The sequence below is a fragment of the Phyllostomus discolor genome, chromosome 10, assembly GCF_004126475.2.
Source record: "Phyllostomus discolor isolate MPI-MPIP mPhyDis1 chromosome 10, mPhyDis1.pri.v3, whole genome shotgun sequence".
In the NCBI taxonomy this organism is placed as follows: Eukaryota; Metazoa; Chordata; class Mammalia; order Chiroptera; family Phyllostomidae; genus Phyllostomus; species Phyllostomus discolor.
This window is the reverse complement of record NC_040912.2, coordinates 22,698,682-22,713,050: the sequence shown is the minus strand read 5'-3', so window position 1 is coordinate 22,713,050 and position 14,369 is coordinate 22,698,682. Positions and strand designations below refer to the sequence as shown.

Below are 14,369 nucleotides of genomic sequence, written 5' to 3'. Positions count from 1 at the left end.
GTTTAGCTATGGCCTATCGTGCACATTCCTTACAAATACTAATATATTGACATTGGGTGCCTAAAAATTTATGCTAATAAAGGCTAAAACAGTTTTATTGTCCTAAGTGAAATAAGCCAAACAATGAAAGACAAATACCATATGATCTCACATAACTGGAATCAAAGGAACAAAATAAACTCATGAGCAAAATAGAATCAGAGGCACAGTAACAAGGAACCAACTGACAAGTGTAAGAAGGGAGGGGGGTAGGTTGGGACTGGTTCAAAGAAGGTGAAGGGACTAGACAAAGAGCCTATGTATATATGCATCACCCATGGACATGAACAAGGGTGTGGGGATTGACTGTGAGAAGGGGGATGCTGGAGGGAGGGGGGCAAAGGGAGAAAAATTGGGGCAACTGTAATAGCATAAAAATTTAAAAAAAAATTAAGGCTAAAACAATTGCAAAATGATTTCATAGCTTGATGTTATTGACTGAATGAATCTGAATTCTACTAGAATATATTGTTATATCTACCTGAGCATATTCAGACAATGGTGTTTTGTTTTTTAATTTTCAAAAGAATTGGAAAGCAGGAACGCAACAATTATTTTAGTTGTTAGCAACATAATTTATATTATACCACTTCTACTAAAAGATTGTTCTGTTGAAGACGATTTGTTTTATGGATATATAATTCAAAAAATGTTTCTGAGTTTGTTTTATATCAGGATTTCTGCCGTAGTCCTTTTCCTTGCTTGACAAGTGAGGCTCTTCCATTGGCTGTTTCAGGAAGGGAGTGTTCTCAGGATGAGAGCACCGCAGCCGCCATCTTTACAGTGCAGATGGATGACTACTTGGGTGGCAAACCAGTGCAGAACAGAGAACTTCAGGGATACGAGTCTACTGATTTCGTTGGCTATTTCAAAGGTGGTTTGAAATACAAGGTAGGCAGCTCTCTCGTACAGCTTCTGTTATGACCCCCTTTCTCTTTCTATCCATCCACACCTCATGTCTTCATTACAGTAAAAGTGCATGTTTTTTGAATAATTTTATTATTTTTTATTTTTTTATCCTCACCCAAGGATGTGCTTATTGATTTATTTATTTATCTATTTTAGAGGAGAAGGAAGGGAGAGAGAGAAGGAGAAAAACATCATTGTGAGAGAGAAATATAGATCGCTTGCCTTTTGTATGCACCCTAGCAGGGGACTGAACCCAAAACATAGGTGTGTGCCCTGACAGGGAATTGAACCTGTGACCTTTCAGTTTGCAGGATGACACCCAACCAACTGAGCCCCACTGGCCAAGGCAAGGGCAGAATTTTCTGTTTTATTTTTGTTTTAACCTGTTTTGTTCACTGATATGTGGCCAGTACCTGCTGGACACATAGTGCTCAGTAAATTTTTGTGGAATGTATAGGGCAACATATGAACTATTCTGATTTGATTACGCTTAATGAGTTGACTTTTGATAAAGTTAAGATCTTTCAGTTATGCTGTCACAAGGAATTATTGAAGTAAAGTTACTTATTCAATAATTAAATATTGGTAAATAGGGTATTAGCAGTTTTTGGTTTTGATATTCTGAAGAATCTCTGAATTTGCTGCAAATAACCCATTATGTGAGAATCTCAGTTATTCTGGAATATCTTAATACAGCATTTATAACAATTATAACTTCCATTAATACAGAGAACTATACATATCTTTTCCATATAGTGTGGTTTGATCTTGGAAATGATACAAATGAAACCATGTAGTTGAACATGTGTGGTTCAGCCTCATAAATTCAAATGCACATACACTGGCATGTGTGCAAAGTTTATGTGTATTGGCTTTATTTTTGAAAACGAAAGAAAAACACAAAGTGTTAAGTAGTTCTGTCCTTGTAAGGCAATTTTCAGTAAAAGATAGCTTTTGGGGGAGAATCTCCCAGTGACCTTTGCAGATGGCCATCCTTCACCACCCCCCTGCCCCTGGAGAGTTCAGATAAAGTCTGAGGAATACCCTCCCCAGACTAATGTTTTAAAAACAATGCTTTTCAAAGTCAAACATGCTCCAGTAGGTATTCTGCAGAGCCTGCTACTCCCCTCCAGTGTATTAGCCTAGTGAAAACCTAAGACCTCAGAGCTAAACTAGAATTCTGAATATATACTAAATTCGCCTACTACAATGTCAGGGTTTATTTTTCCTCTCACCTGATTAGAGACTTAGTTGAATATTTTGTGATGCCATTGAGATGAGGACAAAACACACGTTCTCATCTCTTGGAATAATTTTTCCACTCTAGGGTACCAGCCAATCTAAATATAAAACTATTACCTCTCCTTTTATTTAATTCACATGAATTCCTACAGTTTATGGCACATGATCCTGAAACCTCCTGTATGTCAGTGAACCCAACATTTTGAAAAAGCTGGGTCTTAGAGTTACTAGAAGCATGTGCTGTGTCATCAGAATGGTTACGAACCCCTTTCTTCCACATATTACTGGTTGCCTCACGGCAAGTATGTAAGCTTTCTGTGCTCAGTTTTCTCCAGTGTGCAATGGGTATAACAACAGCTTCCTCATACAAGTGTTGCAAGGATTAAGGGTGAATTAAATAATAAAATACCTATACAGTACATACACAGTAGATAGGAAATTATGTTATTAGTAATCCTTCTGGCTTTTTGCAAGATATGATAAGAGTAATTTTATAGTTATTGGATAATTACTTTCTAATTATCAACCATTACAAATCAGCCTTTTTAAGAAAGAGGATATTTGCAAATGGAGCTCACATTTATCAGCAGAAACAAAATTAGTTCACTATCTTATCATCAGTGACGTGAGCAAATTTTTGTACCATACGATCGATCATAGGAGACCTTTGATCAATGAATGACAGATATTTGTTTATACTGAATCTTTATTATGTACATTACCTCATAATTAATTGTGAAAATAAAGTTAACTGTTTCTAACAGTTAGGGAAAAGTGAAAAGATGAAAGCTGATTTCAGACAGTACAAGATGTACTTGATGCAGTTAATATTTTTTCAGCATTTCTTAATTCACTGTGGTTGTATTTTATTTTGTTTTGTTTTGGGTTAGGGATGTGCAACCAAGATTCTTCATCTCTTCTCATGCAGACTATAAATACCTTGCATCTGGCATATTTAGTAAACTCTTTTTACCCAAAAATAGGTGAATAAGACAGGTGACTCTTTAAAATGTAAAAACAAGGACCGTAAGTACGAGTAGCCCGTACCCGGGCAGCACGTAATCCCCCTTCTGTGCCCTAACGCTGTGACAGTGACACTCTGGGGTGCCTCCTGCTCTGGGTGCTCCTCATCTGTGCTTGTTACCTCTGACTCTCCTCCCACCTCCTGTGGCCTTTATCCTTGAAATCCTTGTCTACCTCTCACTCCATGACTTGAGAATAATTCGTTTTGAAAGGGCAAGAGCTACAGCTTCTTTTTGTTGTGGAGCAGGTTTTAGTCACTGAAAGTTCTCAGTAAATGTTTGCAATTATTGAACTGAATGCTGGAATAGGAAGGACAAAGAGCCTATATTTGTTTTTTGAAAAACCTATTGATTTGCCAAGGAATTCTCTTCTTCCTATTTAATTTTTCATATGCACTGAGGTGGCTGTTGTTTCTTGGCTTGACAGGCCATTTGGGTAAAAACACCTGTGGTTTTATACGTGGCCGTTTCTGGTGAGACGCCTCATCGGTTTTGTTTTGTTTTCCGTCCCCTCCCATGATCAGGCTGGAGGGGTGGCATCTGGACTCAATCACGTTATCACCAACGACCTGACTGCCCGGAGGCTGCTGCACGTGAAGGGTCGGAGAGTGGTCAGGGCCACGGAAGTTCCTCTGAGCTGGCACAGTTTCAACAAGGGGGACTGCTTCATCATTGACCTTGGCACTGTAAGTGTTATATGCCCGTGCAGACATCAAAAGAAAAGTAATTTGTCTTCAGATCAAATTTGAAGTTCGTGTCAAGGGAGGTAATCACTTTTCCTACACACTGAAAAGAGGTCATGTTTCCCAGAGATGCAATCATATCATATGAGCAATTGGCTAGTATTTAAATGACATGAAGTGGGACTTCAAAGTTTTTATTTTCTTTGATGGGTAGAGAATGGCGTAGTGATTTAGTTCTTCCTACCATAGAACAGAAATTGAATATTTTTTTCTTGTATTTCCCTTTCTCTTTGAACAGAGCTTCCTCTAATTATTTTTGTCTCTAATTGTGTGTGGGAAAACATTGCTTGAAGGAAAAATTGATTGGCCCAGAGAGCGAAGGTTCTATAATTTTAAATGCACATAATATGAACCTAAGCAGTCTGCCTGAAGAATTTTGGGCAATTTCCCTTACAGATTCACACACAGTGCACCATACTACTTAGTACTTTTTAATTTGGGATAATATCAGTTATCATCTTAATGGGATAGGCAAGGGTGTATCTTCTTCCAAGAAAAGAGGTATACTTATAAATTATTATTATTTTGACTAAGAAGTATTATTCTGAGGTCTTGTGCTAGACTCTGATAGGTAGAATGTAAGTTGTGTCTTTATACCTTTGTAAGGTTTTAAAAGTAGAATGAAAGGGCATTTCTTATCACTGAAAACCCATGTGCAAAGGCAGAGAAGGTAGAAAAGCACGGAGCTGGTGTACAATGGCCTTCTCCTTTTCCTCATGATTGTCATTCTCATCACACCTCATACATCTGCATTCACATCATCATCCCTAACCTGTCGGGGCTGAGCACTGGACAGAGACTTCATCTGCCCTGTGTTCAGTTCGCAGGAGGCTTGGACTGGTGGTGGAACTTGATCAAGGCTGTGCTGTCAGTAAACAGTGAAGCCAGGATTTGACCCTAGGTCTAATGTGCTGATTCCCATCAGGACATTTTGTCTTATTGTGTCTTCTTGGGCAGCATTTTGGGAGAAAGCATCAGACAGGGGTGAAAAGAGTTTATTCCATTTACATAGAGAAGGGACACTAAGGATTTTGAAAATGAAGCTACACAAAATTCTGTTTAAGCATTATTAATTTAGCAACAGCACAGAGATGAAATGTGCTTGGGTTATAAATGGTTTGGAAAATGACCCCAAGCTATAAACTGCATTCTCTAAATTAGGATACACCTATTCTTTTACTACCACTGATCTATAATTCAGCTGTCTGGGATCACACTAGCTTGTCCGCATAGCTGAGATCATAATATACTCACAGTGTCACACTTAGACATCTGTACCCAAAGGGCAGTACTCTTGCCCTGCGTCTCAGGTTCATGAAAATGTCCTTTTCCACTTTAAATGCTAACCCATTCCCTTAACCAGGTTAACTACTGACCCCTCAGATCAAGGCAGAAAACAAATACTGTTTTATGCCTCCAGTCCCCTGCAACCAAAATCACAACTTAAACAGCTAGCTGACCACACGTGTCATCAGGCCACACAGTTCCCATAATAGTGACACACTTTCTCTCAAAGCCTGTGCACAATCATTAGTTATCTGTCTTAACTTGCATCTCAACCACTTACATTTTAGAGCCTTTTGTTCCATTTTTAAAGTACTTTTACATATAAGATAGTATTTTTCATGGAAGCAAGGGACCTCATTTTTCATTCAACTTTAGTAGTTTCAGGTTCTCACCCATAAAATTTGGGTATTTCATTAAATGATCTCTAGGGCCCCTGAATGAGAGAGACTTCACACTGACAATGTAATTGATCACTGCCACCACTTAAAAATATTACTTCTTTTCTAAAAAAAGCCCACATATTGTAGGTAATGTACTTGCTCTATAAATGCAACAATCCTTTTATCAAGAATAATGTTGAATTCAACAAATGAATTCAACATTTTATCATATTCTTGATAAAATTCTTTTATCAAGAATTCTTATCAAGAATAATGTTGAATTCTTCAGCTGTCTACTCTTTGATCTTGAGCAAGGCTTTAAGCTCTTCGAGCTTTAACTTCCTTATTTTTTTTTCATCTTGACTCTGGTGTCTAATGGCATTTTAAGCCTTAGTTGGCTATGATTCAGTCTCATCTGACACACAGTCACATCTGGAAATGGCAGTTATCCCAGCTTCACAAGAGGGACAAAGCCTTAGAATGTGTGAGCAAGTCTCTTGCATTGGTACAGGTTGAGCGGTGACCTGGGATAAGATCTGGGTTTTTCTGCTTCTAGTTCACATCCTTTTTATGACACTAAGTGAACTTGGTAGTGTATCAGATGGTATGGCTCTCTAAAATATCTTGTAACAGTTTCAGAGTCTGCTGAATTAGAATTGAGTATGTCTAGTCCGGCTTAGAATTCACTGCAGGTAGTACTATTAATGAAATCATTTAGTTTGTTGAACAAGTATTAATAGTTTCCACAATGGGCTTATGTTTGGGTGGGGTGGTAGATTCTAGAAATGTATGTTCTCTTCCCATAGGTAAGGCTGGCCAATGGGTGTATGACCCACAAATCCAGGCTCATAAAAAAGGGATAAAGTCTCTATTATAAGGTTCAAAGACCTTCATCTGTTTAATAGTAAATCATCCTAATAGAGCCAACTGTACTTGAAGAACAATTAAAAAAATTAAAAAGTAAATTATCCTTATTTTATATAGTTAATTATACTTAAGAACTTTCAAGTTGTCACCTGCCCTCATGCCTGGTCAGAGGCATTTGGAATGATTTTGTTGCAGAGAAACCATAGTTTGATGAACTCTTCTGTCGTGAAAGTTTCCTGCACCCCAAAGGGATACCCTAGTGGGAATCAAGCACTGGATTACTAAGTACATTGGAACAAATACCACATGATCTGTCTCTATGTTAACTAATCTTTAACCAGTTGGTATATTGCCAAGTTACTAATTCATGATAAGATCTTGGCGTTTCCTTGGTGACTTTAGTTTTTGGGTGTGTCAGAATAAGCCAAGACGGTATGGAACCAACATTTTCTCTAACATAATATTTTAATCTGAGTTAATTATTTCGTGACCACTTTTGGCATTAGGCAGCACGAGAGGAAATCAGTGCAGTTCTCTTCGTGTTTGCTTGATTACCCAGGTGTGAAAAAGGCAGGTTGGACATCTGAAGCTGTCTCCCAGCTAAAGCCAACTGGCCAACACTAAGGTTACTGATTTAACATAAGTCCCGAATCTTGATTATGTTTGAGAGAAGTCAACTTTTTTGATAAATAATCGCTATTATTAATTTGACATGCAATATACCTTAAAAACATTTACCATGATAGGAATTGAGACTATTAAACACCCCCAGTACATGGCAATGTAATAACCTCCTCAACCTAAAGCATGAGGTTATAAAATTATCTGTTTAATCACTTTGAACATTGTCAACATTTTACAGGATAATTTGGATGAATTATCTTATATTTAGTATGTTTTCAGAAAATAATATGAAACATGGTTAGATGTCGGCAATTTGGAGTATACTAAATCTTTGGAAAATGCTTTTGAACCATAGGCTTGAGGGTGCTGGTGAATTTATACACCAGTATTTCCCCACTATTTTTAAGTATATGAGGTATTTGTAGACATTAACTAATAAAATCACATGTAAATATGTTGCAACAAAACATCCATAACTACAGAATGTAACTGAAAGATAATGGGAAAAAGCCCATATTCTCAAAGTTTGGCATCTGCAGTTAGCTCCTTTGGAAATCGATGCCCGAGTCAGCCAGCAGTGGAGAATTGGATTTCACAGAGCGGCGAATTCTGCGTGTTCTGTTTCCTTGTCAACTTGTTTGGTCAGTTATGCGGCTGTGTCCTACTCCACTTGCTATTTATAATCTGTCAGCCCCTCTCGTTGTTCAGTCCTGCTGCCTGGGAAGGCAGTCTGCACTTCCTCATTTCCCCGTCAGTCTTCAGCCCACGTTTTCTGACTCACTCCCACTGTTTCTTTGAAACGGTTCTTCCTGCAGGCGTATTGCCTTCGGATAAATCCAGTCGACATTCTGATCATTATCCATTTGTCCCCTGTGCTGCCACTGACGCACTTGATTACTCCCTTCTCTGTCAGCCTCACTGCTTCCCTAGCTCCCAGGCTCCCCTCCCTTTCAAGCCACTCTTTCTCACTCTTCTGAACATGGTCTGCCCCCCCCAATTTTTTTTCTGTTTGTGTTTTTTTTCCAGGATTCCACTTGGATCATTGTCTGTTATTTATACATTCTTCCTGAGCAAACTCATCTTCCCCCAAAGTTTCAACTACTCTCCCACTGGTAAATGTCAAATTATATAGTCTGGTGAGGACCTCTCCCCTAAGCTCTACGCCAGCACTTCTGACTGCCCCCCAGATACTTTAGCTTGTGTGCACCATGGGAACCTCAAACTCGACAAGTCTAAAAATGGAACTCATCAGCTTCACCCTCTCATTCCCAAATGACTTCTCCTTATTGTCTCTTTCCTGTGAACAGTGCCCCCACTCATTCAGGCTCTGAAACTGCTAATCCAGGAGTCATCGTGACAACTTCTCCCAAATGCTGCACGTGCAGTCAGTCACTGTGCCCAATCTGTCACTGCCATGTGCAGTCAGTCACTGTGCCCAGCTTATTCTATTTCCTAAGCATCCCTCGAGTCCATCCTGTCCTTTTCACCACCATGATACCCTGCGCATGGCATTTCCCCTCAAGTTGTCATGCTTCTGCTTTTGTGCATATTGCTTCTTTGCCTAGAATACTCCCCCCATTCACATCTCCTCTCTCCAGCAAGCATCCTATATCATCTCATCCTTAAATTTTCAACTCAGATATTGCTTTCTTTACAATGTGTTCCCTGGCCTCCTCCTCTTCTCCTTCCTCTGTGCCATGTCACACTCTCTAGAGTTAGGCACGCCACATCTTAACTTTCCTATCACCATGCAGAGACTCGCCTCTAGCACTTTTCACATCACCTGCCCATTCACTTACCTCACTTACTCACTTTGTTCCTGGTATATGGCCCAGAACTTAATATCACTCAACAAATGTTCCAACAGATGCACAGCTGTTTAACATAAAGCATACAGTCTCATGCAGTCCTGGGCATAAAGGCATAGGTTTATTTTTTTTCATCTATAACTCAACCTGACTTTATTATCAAGCTTCTAATTCCACAGCAGGGTTTACAATATAATAATCTTGCCTCATCAAGGTGAAGTTTGTTTACCATTAAAGCCATTCAAACTTACCCCACCCATTGCCTTTTCGATCCCTCTGGTTGGAATGCATGTGTGCTATTACGACCTGGGCATGGGGGTCAGCTGAGAATAGAAGTGTGAGTCTGGTTTGCAGTCTTTAGTCCTCACTCCTCGCTAACTTTTACTGAGGCATAGCCATTTTATTATTTCTGAGCTTCGGGCTTTGGCCTCTGTCCCAACACATTTGTTGGGAAATACCCATAGCTTTACTCTGGTCTTCTGATCTGCCTCCATATCTACTGCCAGACCCTTTCTGGTTCTGTCAGCTATCCCCCTCCCCTTCTCCCCCCACTCCCCGCTCAGGAACTCTGCTTTGATTTTCCCATGCCACACTGAAGTGGTAGGGACGCTGTAGCCGCATTGCTCCGACTGCCTAGACATGGCTCCCAGTCATTTCCGCCCTAATGCTCAGGATCATGAATGAATGTATGACAAATATGTTGAAGGGAAAGTGTACTGAGCTCTTTTCAAAGAGCCATTGCACCTGATCAAATTTCCTGGTTCTCCTATAATCTCTTGCCATTCTTTTATTGGGCCTGACAAACTAGTCTTACACCATTTCACACTGTCACCTACTCCATGGTTCCTGCCATACACTCTGCCCCTAAGGCCAAGACTGGTTCTTGATATGCAAAACCAGCTTTCTAGACTGAATTCTTTCTCTGCTCTCAAAAACTTTAACAAAATCAAGACTCTTGTAAATTAAAACAATATTAGAGTTCAGACTTTTATCTCTGTTATGAGTTAAAAATGTTTATTTTAAAACTAAAAACTGAGCAAAGTCTTTGTTTCTAGATAAATTTGTCCTTACCCCAAAGTAGCACATTCCACTAGATTTTTGAGGGGAGAGCCATGAGGTAACAAGGAAAGATAATAGGGAAGATAAACCTAATCTTAAATCTCTAAAAATTTACCTTCAGTGAAAGTGGGAATGAATGGTATTTATTGTGTGCTCAGTATGTGTTGGGTGCATGGAATCTAAGGGTGAAAACCAGATAGCCTTTGACCCCTGGGTGCGGTCAGTGGTGAGAGCCACAGTCACCTGCACAAATCAGTATTTCACATCAGAATCATTTGGAAGTTTTTTAAATACAGATGCTTGTGATTTGATCTTTAGGATTCTGATTTTAAACCGTTGGGATGGGACTTTTGTGTAAGAACTTTTAAAGCCCCACCCCAGGTTGTTATAAGGTATAGCGAATGTGAGAAACACTTCAATATGGGAGTGTCTAAAGGTCCTGGAACCTTCAGAGATTATATGCTTGAAGAACCACTGAGTCGGTTAAAAATAGTTACTTCAACAACTTATGTGGCTGGCAGAATTGGTTTTTGTTTAACTGTGATGATAAAACTTCGGTGTGCCAAACACTTTGACTTGTAGAGAGAACGTCATTTCATCTGCTCTCACAGTCACTACAAAAAGAAGCCTCCGAAATTGTCTCCTGGCCCCAGTAAGTGGCATGACTCCCAGCAGCTAAACTGATATTGTCCAAGTCATTCCCCCTTTTCCGTTCCTCCAGTACACACCCAAAGGGCATTGCTGGTCAGTCCGGTAGGCTTTAGCCTACGAAATATCCTTCGATTCTTTCTTGCCATCACCACTGCTCTGCCCTAGTTCACATACAGCTGCTTCCTTTCTGGTTCCCAAGCTGGCAGTGGCCCTGCACACTCACTCCATTCGTCTTCCATCCTTCAGTCAGAGATATTTAAAAACAACAAAACACATATATGCCATTGGAGGATATTGAGTTGGCTTGGCATTCAACAACAGTAGAATAGAATATAAATTAGTTTGTTTATTCAAAAAACAAAAATATCATGTTTTATAGTTTTGAAATTAAAAAATGTAGATTACTAAAGATATTGCACAGGTTATTATTTTTAAGCTATGTTTAGAAAACTTCTAGCCTAGAGGCTAGAAATTCATTCATATCTAAATCAATTTCCATAGTTGGTTAACTAGATCTAAAGAAAAAGTGAACACAGCAAAAAAAATAGAGTCAATAGAAACAAGGTATGGTCCCCCCTTTTCCTTTTATAAAATGTTGGATGTCTTTAGGATAAGTAACTTAGAAAGGACAGAAGGATGGCTCGTCTATGATGAATTCTTTGCACATGTAACAAGTCAACATCACATTGGCTGTTTGGGGTGTCCCTTTAAATTCAGTTTCTGAAGTCTTGCTTCCCTTCAAGAGCATCACTGACCATTGTTTTATTTCTGCTCTTATTTCCTGCCCCCAAATGAGGTTTGGCTGCACTTTGATGTTTTACTAGTTAACCCTGACTACACAGTTTACAGGAAATTGGAGAAAACTCTAGTTTGCCCTCAGTATGGTTGTTCTATAAATATTACTCACTTGCTTGTATGTCTTGTTCTAGTGGACCAAATTAATTACCAGCAACAGATTTTCTTTACTCCTTATTTCTTCCTTTTCTAATTTTCCAGAGCATTTTTGCTTTCTCTAAGAGCTTGTGTATCACAAGTTAACTACAGTCCAACAAACTTCTACTGGACAGTGTTTGTGGGGTAGACGTACATCATCCAATATCTGCCAGAATTTAAGTGGACTTCATTCTGAACTGAATGGACGCTTCCATACTTAGAGGGAGTTTTTATGGCCCTTCTCCAAAGAAATATAGCGTTTAGTGTCGAGTTGTTGAAGTTTTCAGGATCACTGAGGGGAAGTAGTTGCCTCTGAGGCCTTGTTTGCATTACAGGTTTCCATGTCTGGTGCCCTTACATCAGGTTTATGAACGGCATTTCTACTAAGCCCCCATGAAGTATTATAAATGAAACAATTTAAATTATAATTAAAACTTTTTTGTAATAATACAGCTCCACCTGTCTCATCAATTCAGATATGTCTTAGCTCCATGAAGAATATCTTTTTTTTTGCAACCCACTCCCTCTACGAAACAGATTAGACTGAATTGCAGCAAAGAATTTTTCAAGCATGGTGCCAGTTAAATACAAAGTCTCCTTGTGCAGAGTGGTGAAATAGTCTTAACCACCTCCCGCTAAATAGAGTAAGAACTGAGCAATACAGTCTATTAATAGTACTACACACATGTATTTCAGCACAGCAGAGCTCTGTTAGAATGAAATGCCCTACACATTATTCACACACAGTGGAATATAAATTGCTCAAATTTAGTGAGTTGCTAAAATTCTGTTTAAGATTTTACAGCACATTTAAAGGTGCTGCTGCTATAATTGAATGAACTATATTTGCATAAAAATTCATTAGCATTGAATGAAAAGGTGTTTTAATCAATACGACTTTCAACAGCTTTGGCTTTTAGCAGTTTATAATTAGAATCCGTATTTTACTGAATTTCCTTGTCTGAATTAACCATTGAAAATTAAGTCCAGTAAATAAGATGTCACTTTTATGGAAATGATAGCACAGAATCAGGTTAAAATAATAAGAGCAAGCGTAACACAAAGCATTCATTTTTTGTGCTCAGTAGGAAAGTTTTCATAACACTTTCTCCAGTGATCTGGTCATCTTTGAGTTAAAGGGAAAACTTTGCTCTGAAAAGTTTTATTATTTCTTAGATATGTTTTTGCTATTTTAAAGGTAAGAATTATGTTCTCTAAGCAATGGTGAGGAATATTCACTATAATTAAATTAATATGTGAATTGATATTGTACATAACAATTCCCATCCCAAAGAAATATTATAGAAACTATTTTGTGATCCATACAATATTACAAACTCTACAGTAAATAATAATTATGTTTGTAAAATTATCATCATCATTGTAATTCATTTTTAAACACATTTATCAAGCTTCCATAATGCTTTACAGATGCTAATAAAATTTTGTAAATTTTTATATGATCTCTTTGAAGTAGATGAGAGGTCATTAGACAACTAAGGTTGGAAGAACAAAAACCTGTTAGATGATTGTATAAATACAGAGCAAGTCAGTAATGAAAGTTGCTGACAAGTCTGAGCAATCTAGAGAGCTAACTTCTGATCTACCTACTAAATGTCACTATAATATAAATTTTAGAAGTTTCCTCAGGACAGCTGAGAAAGGAATCATTTGCAAAATCACATGGAATGAGCTAAGAGAGGAATCAGAGCCTAGATGTACCCAGGAGAGTAGCTTGCTCAGCTGCATTAGATAATTAGATGTTACAGGTGCCCTGTAATTTGTACCAGGTGCAGGGTGCTGAGCGCTATCAGCAGCGGATCTCAGCCCTGGGTGAATGCTAGAAACACCTGAGGATCATTCAAGAAACATACCTGAGATTACCTAAGGGTAGGGCTCAGGTGTCTGGATTTTCAAAAATCACCTTCCTTCCTAGTCACAGCAATCACACAAAAAGAAAGAAAGAAGTAAAACTGCCATTATTTGTGGATGACATGATACTATACAGAGAGAATCCTAAAGATTCCACCAAAATACTGTTAGAACTGATAAATGAATTCAGTAAAGTAGCAAGATACAAAATAAATGTTCAGAAATTGGCTCCATTTTATACAACAATAATAAATGAATAGGAGAAATTAAGAAAACAGTTCCCATTTACAATTGCCTTTAAAAATAGCTACAAATAAATTTAACCAAGAAGTTAAAAGACCTCTACGTTGAAAAAATTATGACATTAAAGAAATTAAAGAAGATACAAATAAATGGAAGCATATACCATGCTCATGGATAGGAAGAATTAACATTGTTAAAATGACAATACTACCTAAAGCAATCTGTACAGATTCAATGTAATTCCTATCAGAATACCAATGGCATTTTTCATAGAACTAGAACAATAATTCAAAAATAAACATGGAACCATTAAGACCTCGAATAGCCTCAGCAATCTTGACAAGAAAGAACAAAGTTGGAAGTATCATACTACCTGCTATCAAACTATACTACAAGGCTATAGTAATCATAACAGCATGGTACTTGCATAAAAACAGACACATAAATCAATGGAACAGAATAGAGAGCCCAGAAATAAACCAATGATTATATAGTCAATTAATCTGTGACAAAGGGGGCAACACTATACAATGGGACAAAGACAGTCTGTTCAATAAATGGTGTTGGGAAACTGGAAAGATATATGCAAAAAAGATGAAACTAGACCATTTCATCATATACAAAAATAAACTGAAAAGGGATTAACAACTTAAATGTAAGATCCAAAACAAAATCCCTAGAAGAAAACAT

The 14,369-nt window shown here is 38.1% G+C and overlaps 1 protein-coding gene across 1 annotated transcript in view; it reads left to right on the top strand.

Annotated features, from left to right (window-relative positions):
* The window catches only part of SCIN (scinderin), a 72,515-nt gene that overhangs the window by 8,001 nt on the left and 50,145 nt on the right, over positions 1–14,369 (top strand). Inside the window, exons 2-3 of the mRNA XM_028526175.2 lie at positions 776–930; positions 3,737–3,898. Coding sequence (XP_028381976.1) covers positions 776–930; positions 3,737–3,898 — 317 coding nt within the window. The remainder of the gene's footprint in view (positions 1–775; positions 931–3,736; positions 3,899–14,369) is intronic.